General features: G+C 41.4%; 1 protein-coding gene across 1 annotated transcript in view; it reads right to left on the bottom strand.

Annotated features, from left to right (window-relative positions):
• Positions 1-1,644, bottom strand: part of foxo3b (forkhead box O3b) — a 42,786-nt gene extending 41,142 nt beyond the window's left edge. The window contains exon 1 of the mRNA XM_083898778.1: positions 1,103-1,644. Coding sequence (XP_083754904.1) covers positions 1,103-1,642 — 540 coding nt within the window. The 5' untranslated portion in view covers positions 1,643-1,644. The remainder of the gene's footprint in view (positions 1-1,102) is intronic.
• Positions 1,645-7,576: the final 5,932 nt, after the last annotated feature.

A 7,576-nucleotide genomic window follows, 5' to 3' on the forward strand; every position in this document is an offset into this window, starting at 1 on the left:
GCCCTACAAGGATCTTCAAAGTACAGGATTTGCTATTGTGACATTTTTGTTTACGTCCAGCCTCGGCTCCTGTTAATGGATTTAGCTGCTGCTGCCGATCATCAGTTCACCTCCTTATGTAATTGTGTCACTCTGAGCGCCTTAAACAAGGTTGTGTCACTCCAAAACAGAAAAAAAAGAAGAAAACGGGCTACTGTGTTTCCAGACAAACCGGTTGCAACGTTTCTGTTTGCTCTAATTCCAAACATGTGACCGACTGTGAAGCCTCGAGAGGAAAATTACGCACACAACTCATCAGAAAAGAGTCAAGGAAGCACAACAGAGGGTCGAGGGTAGAGGGGAGGACAAAGAACATGCATCTGGTGGTTGGATGTTTGAGTTGCAAAATGGAGGGGGGGGGGGGGTTGTCATTTTCTATGATTTGACTGTGTTTTTGAATTTTCTGCAACATCGTGTTTGCTTTGTTGAATTTAAACAAAGTGTAGGTCACTAAACCTTATGCATCTTAGCATGGGTTAAGTCCCTTAACCCTTAAAGGTACTACTCAACCATTTGGTCGACCACACTCTAAGTCACTATATCTCAATGAAAAATGCATCAAGCTGAACTCACTAACACTAAATTAATGTCACTTGTTCTGAATGTTGTACTTTATGAATTATGCAAACCAGGTTTATTATGAACGGACATCTCGACCGTTCGGTAGAGGCCTGTATCTGAAATACTGTAGCGTCTAATATATATTGATTGTCGTTATTGTCATCATAAATAAAATAATAAAAAAATGCAAAGAAATCATTTTTCCTTTACTTTTTCTTCTTGGTGCGTACCTTAAAGGGTTAAAGGCCCACTGTTGTGATTTTGTTTTCTGATTTATTTGTTGTTATTACCATTAGAATGAAGGCTGGGTAATGAGATTTTCTAAATAGGCGCTCATAAAAATCAGAGACTGTGTGTGTGTGTGTGTGTGTGTGTGTGTGTGTGTGTGTGTGTGTGTGTGTGGGTATACAAGCCACATGCTATTTGTTTTTGTTTTGATGGAGGAGGGAGGGGGGCTGGGTGGGTTTACAGCGTGACTGAGTGGAGGACGACTCTCTCTTACCTTCCAGCCTGCAGAGCTGTTGCTGTCGCCTTTGTCTTTAAAGTAAGGGATGGATCTCACCATCCAGTCGTATATTTGGGACAGTGTCAGCCTCTTGTCGGGTGCGCTGTCGATGGCTTTGGTGATCAGGTCCGCGTAGGAGAGATTCCCCCACGCGTTGCGCCGCGACGACGTTTTCCTCGGGGTCTGCTGTGCAGCCAGGCTGCTCGGAGTCAGCGCGCCCGAGGTGGCCGACGGGGAGTGCGCGGAGCGCGGGGAGCCTCCGCTCTCCTGTCCGGGGGAGGAGAGGGATCCGTCGGCAGCGCCGGGGCTGTCGCTGCTCTGGTCTTCCGTCGCCACGCCGGAACCGTTGATACTAACGGCCGTCGGGGTGGCACAGTCGTCTTCATCGTCCTCTTCCTCGGGGATAATATCGTTGCTCTCCGGTTTCGCCCCGCTCGAGTCTGGTCGCGGCAGCGGCCAGGTGCAAGACCTGGGCCGCTTCTGGGGCTCGAAGTCCGGGTCGATGGCCACGTCCGAGTCCATGAGTGGCTCGGCCATGATGCAGCCGCGCGAGTAAAGCAACCCACCCCCTCCCTCCCTCTCCTCTCCTCCTGGCCCCTGCTGCTGTCAGGCGAATAAAGTTAAAAGACGAGAAACGGAGAGCTGTCAAAGTCGCGTCCCATGAATGCGCGCTCCCGTCCTTTGTTGCTTATTCCACAGCAGCGAAGTCCAAACAGGGTCAAGAGCAACTTAGTGATCGTGAGCCTGTGAAACACACACACACACACACACATACACACACGGATTATGTCACATAAAAAAACAGCTGAACAATGTCATTATGAAGTCATTCAATAAAAAGGAGAGAACATACGCGGATGTGAGTGATCCACCTCCTGGAGATCAATCAAGGAGAAAGAACTCCACAACCTTAATTACCTTCACGGTCCGTCCGCGCAGCAGCGAGTATGAAAACACGCGCAAGGAGAGAATTAGATCCCGGATCGTTCACAGATACTTCCCGATGCCATGATGGTGGACGCGTTTTTCTCTTTTATTTCTTTTTTTTTTTTTTTTTTCTACTCCTCAAGTGCGTTCAACGATAGACGCAGAGATAGAGAGAGAGACAGAGGCGCGTAAGTAAGTCAGTGTCAATGTGGAATAAGACTGCCACCTCACTCTGCATGGGTTACTACTGTATGACACACACACACACACATAGAGAGAGACACACACACGCACAGGGACACACACTCTCTCACACACACACACGCGCTAGTCCGGCCCCCTGGATCATATGCATGGAATCGCCTTTTAAAGAGACATTACAGTGCAACAGTCGTGCAGGACTGTGGAGGCGCAGGAGGAGGTGAGGACAGGACACGTCCTGACATGTTCACTGTGACATGTGAAGGGAAAGATTGATGACCTACATTCTAAACTTTTAGTGAGAGGGAATAGTTTTAAATAAATAAATAAAAAGTCATAATAATGGAGAGAGGAAAAAAACAGGTACTGCAGTCGTCTTCTATTAGAATATAAAGATTAAAAACACACAAACAAAGGGGTTTCAACCTCAAATGACCTGGGGGGCCAATGAGCATCTAGTGGGGTTAGGAGGGGGCCGCTCACGTGAGGAAAAACTTACTTACTAACAGTTAACAGTTTAGTTGAAAATATACATGTCATGATATGTAATTCACAATAAAACAAATATTTATGCTGAAAAATTAATCTATAAAGAGCGAAAAACTGGTGGCGGGCCACATAAAATCGATTGGGGGGGCCCCACATTTGGCCCACGAGCCACGAGTTTGAGACCTCCGATCTAAATGATATATATATATTATTTTTATTTCTATAGCAGTTGTGTAATAAAATAGCATTATTAGGTCTGTAACAAGTTTCTACTTTGATATAATAAAAACATACAAATAAACCCATAATTCATTGTTTTATTACTATTTGGTCCGTGTAATGTTAAAAAAAATAATAATATTGATAGGCATTATGCACAGAATCAGTAAATCAACAATATATAATAAAATAGTCATTAACATTCTATAAGATGCATATAATTAATCAGAAAAAACCCCAGATATTAGTTGTTAATTACAATGATAAATACATAGGATTTATCCTGCAAATGTAAACATCATTCCTGTCCAGTCAAAGGTTACATTAATAAAGATCCAGAGCAGTATTTATACCTCATGAGGGAGAACACATACTAATATTACTCTGTTCACAAAAAGAAACCTGACGTCATGTCATATTCTTGACTCAATGGTGGTTTTGGAAACATAATAACTCACAAAGAAAGCACTGATTTCAGCTTCTCCAGTTCCACCATCATCTGATCTGAGTGATTTCAGCTCTGCTGTGCCTTTAATCACTGAGCCAGCCTGTCAATCATCGTTGTCACGGGTGTCCAGGCCACGCCCCCCCCCCCCCCTCTCTGATGGAGCCGAAAAGGTGATGTCATCCCGTTTATTAGCCAGAGAAGATGAGGGCAGAGAAATCCTAGATGGTTCTCCATCCTGTAAGTGATGCTCTGGACCTCCTCCTCCTCCTCCTCCTCCTCCTCCTCCTCCTCCTCCTCTGGATGAAAACAGCCTCGTCTTCTTTGTTTGCATCGAGAACTGAATCCAGTGCAAGGTGCGCGTGTTCGTCGTGTGTGTGCAGGAATGCATGTTCACAACTGAACACAACAGCATTTACCTTTAATTTTACTGCATTGTGTTTGCGTGTGTGTGTGGACAAATGACAACAATATATGTCTATTATTATTATTACTGTCATTTATTTATCTGCTAATACAATTTGATAAGGGCATTGGTTCCACTCCAGTTTTTTCCCCTATTATTTAAAACATAAAATTGAATAAATAGTGTATCTTGCATTTTTGTTTGTTTTGCTGTCCACTTTATTAGGTACACCGGTAAAATGGCAGATGCCACTCTCCTTTAGTGTTTGATATGTTGCTCATAGGCTGAAATTATTTAATTTTGAGTGACTGTAGTGTAGCCATTCTCTTTGGACCTCTTGCATCGAAAATTTTATTTATTTTTAGGCTCTTTTTGCCTTAAGAGCTGCTACTCATTGGATATGACTTCTTTGGACAATTCTTTGTAAACTCCATAGATGTTTTGGCATAAAAATCCCAACAGATCAGCAGTTTCTGAAACACTCAGACTGTCCCGTTTTGGAACAAACAACCATGCAGCATTCAAAGTCACTTAACGTCACATTCAAAGTCACTAAAATCACATTCAAAGTCACTTAAATCACATTCAAAGTCACTTAAAATCACATTCAAAGTCACTTAAATCTCATTCAAAGTCACTTAACGTCACATTCAAAATCACTAAAATCACATTCAAAGTCACTTAAAACACATTCAAAGTCACTTAAATCACATTCAAAGTCACTAATTACATTCAAAGTCACTTAACGACTTTGAATGTCGTTAAAAAGTCACCAATCACATTCAAAGTCACTAATTACATTCAAAGTCACTTAAATCACATTCAAAGTCACTTGAGTCACATTCAAAGTCACTTAAGTCACATTCAAAGTCACTTAAAATCACATTCAAAGTCACTTAAGTCACATTCAAAGTCACTTAAAATCACATTCAAAGTCACTTAAAATCACATTCAAAGTCACTTAAGTCACATTCAAAGTCACTTAACGTCACATTCAAAGTCACTTAAATCACATTCAAAGTCACTTGAGTCACATTCAAAGTCACTTAAGTCACATTCAAAGTCACTTAACGTCACATTCAAAGTCACTTAAATCACATTCAAAGTCACTTGAGTCACATTCAAAGTCACTTAAGTCACATTCAAAGTCACTTAAAATCACATTCAAAGTCACTTAAGTCACATTCAAAGTCACAAAATCACATTCAAAGTCACTTAAGTCACATTCAAAGTCACTTAAGTCACATTCAAAGTCACTTAAAATCACATTCAAAGTCACTTAAAATCACATTCAAAGTCACTTAAAATCACATTCAAAGTCACTTAAGTCACATTCAAAGTCACTTAACGTCACATTCAAAGTCACTTAAATCACATTTCTCACCCACGTTGCCTTTACCACGTCTACAGGCCTAAATCCTTGCTGCTATGTGATTGCTTGATTAGATATGTTGGTGTCCCTAATAAAGTGAGTATAAAACGGGTGAAAACGACGGTGCATTCACATTCAATCTAGACACGTAGCTTCGGCGCTAACGCTGGTTTGCAGCTCCAGCCTGAAACCGTACAGGATTACCGTCTAGACGCGTCAACCGTGCGATGGTTTTTGTTTCCTCACATCAAAGAGAATACCTGACGCAGCAGTTTGGTTCCTGCACAGGGGGAGTTTACTGCTCACACACGGGGGGGGGGAGGAGATCTTTGCTGTGCGTGAAGGAAAAAAAACTCTCCACTTTGTATTTATACTTAAAAAATAAAACAAGGGCTTTTTTCCTCTTTGTCTTTTTGTCTCACAATGAACCCAATACTCCGACGACGGCCTGCTCAAATGTCTGAAGACAAAGCCATGGAACTCACAAAAGGCTTTTTTAGAATACATTCCACTTTGCGTGTGCTCCTATAGTGAGTATATGTGTCTTTATTTACGATGTACGCAATCATTTGTATGATTCCTGCTCGACCACAACATCTGCACACACACATAAAACTGCTGATATACAGTACACAGTATATATATTTGCCTATTTGATTAGATAGTGGTGATCTAGGACACAGGGAATTGTCACGTACTGTATTTACACATGTATATATATCCTAAGACCCAGGGTGCAACACCTCTCGGGCAGTTGGCCAATTTATCGAGCACCAAGATAAATCAGCTTTACCTCAAACGCCTCCTCTGAAGGCCGTGCACGGTGCACAGCAGCCTCATACAGATTATATTCACGTAACATGGAGCGGGTGCAGCACAATCCACTGACCTAAATAAAGACGTACGATCACAACGAGTGCATTTAAGTACGATATTGTCATACGTCGATTCTCGTGCGTGTCCGTGTTTACAGGTCGCAAATTCACACCCCCTGACACCACATGTACTCTATGGCCACTCGTCTAAACCAGGGTTATTCACCCACAGTCACAACGAGTACATGCACCATCTGCTTTCTCGCCCCCAAACAGCATAATCCTGATTAGATTAGGGACCTTGCCATAGTGTGAGATTGATTTCTCTTTAATTCAGAGTTATGGTTGGATAGACTTAGTACTTTTCATACAGGATACACATCATGTGCCTGTACCAGGTCAGCCATGAGGCCATTTACAGATTATAGATTTATTCTAGGTACACACTTTTTTTTTGTGTGTACCTGCTTCATTAAAAATGGTTGCTAGGATACAATACTAACATAATAATAATATTGGTTATGATAACGTTGCTGAGTTTACATGTCAGGGCGGGCTGCTCCAGGCTGGATTGGTGCACTAGGATGACCTCATCCTTACATGAAAGCGTTGGTGCGTATGGAGCCATTGGTTGCCCTCTGCTGCCACCTACAGGCACACAGGAGGAAGTGACAGAAAAGAAAATCACTGAAATCAAACTAATCAGACGATTCAAGACTATTTTTTTAAAGGAATATTTGGAAATTGTGGTCAATTTAGGATAAATTTGTTTGATATATTCACTCAGTTAATTTGACCTAATGTTTTTTTTTTAATCTTTAATCTCCACCAAAGCAAATCCCTTCATTTAAACAGATTCTGTTGCCTCTTTTTGGTTTAATTCCCTCACATTTTGTGCTCATTTGCACATGAATGAAATCACTGATACACACGGTCACATGACATTACGTGTGATTCATCTTGAAAACTTTAATACACCAATTCCTCTCCAATACAAACAAAATACAGTGATATAAATAGCGTCTGTTGTCAAACAATCCTGGCAAAGTCCTGGTGTAAAGCGGGACCAGCTCTGCATAAGATACATGTGCATAAATTAAACTCTTACTTCTTAATATGTGCAACAACATCATGTACAGCTTTGTTCAATTCATGCACATTTTCAGGTTTAATTCTGAGCTGCACAGAGCACAGATTTTCACATGGGCCACCAGATGGCGGTAGACAACTGCAGAGCAGAACAATTGGCTGCCTCTCTCTCCCTGAAAAAAAAAATAACTTTAAAGATGTTAGAGAGCTTTCCTTGCTGTGGTATTAATAATAAATAAATAAATCATAAGGAGACAGTGAACCCTTCACAGTGTAGGCTCTAGATGCAAAAAAGATAAAGTCACTTCCCAGTAAAGTAAACATTCACATATATTTACAATGATATCAGGCCTTTCCTCTGGATGTATTAAGAGTAAATTCTGATTATTCCTCAGCTTTGGTTGCCCAAAAATAGACTTGATCTTTTCTGTTTTCTGCTAAACAGGAGCTTTTTTGCTTGTGCAGCGTCAGTAGTTAGCGAGGTATACCACATTGTTTGGAGGTATAT

The sequence above is a fragment of the Microchirus variegatus genome (assembly GCF_963457635.1).
Source record: "Microchirus variegatus genome assembly, chromosome: 12".
Lineage (NCBI taxonomy): Eukaryota > Metazoa > Chordata > Actinopteri > Pleuronectiformes > Soleidae > Microchirus > Microchirus variegatus.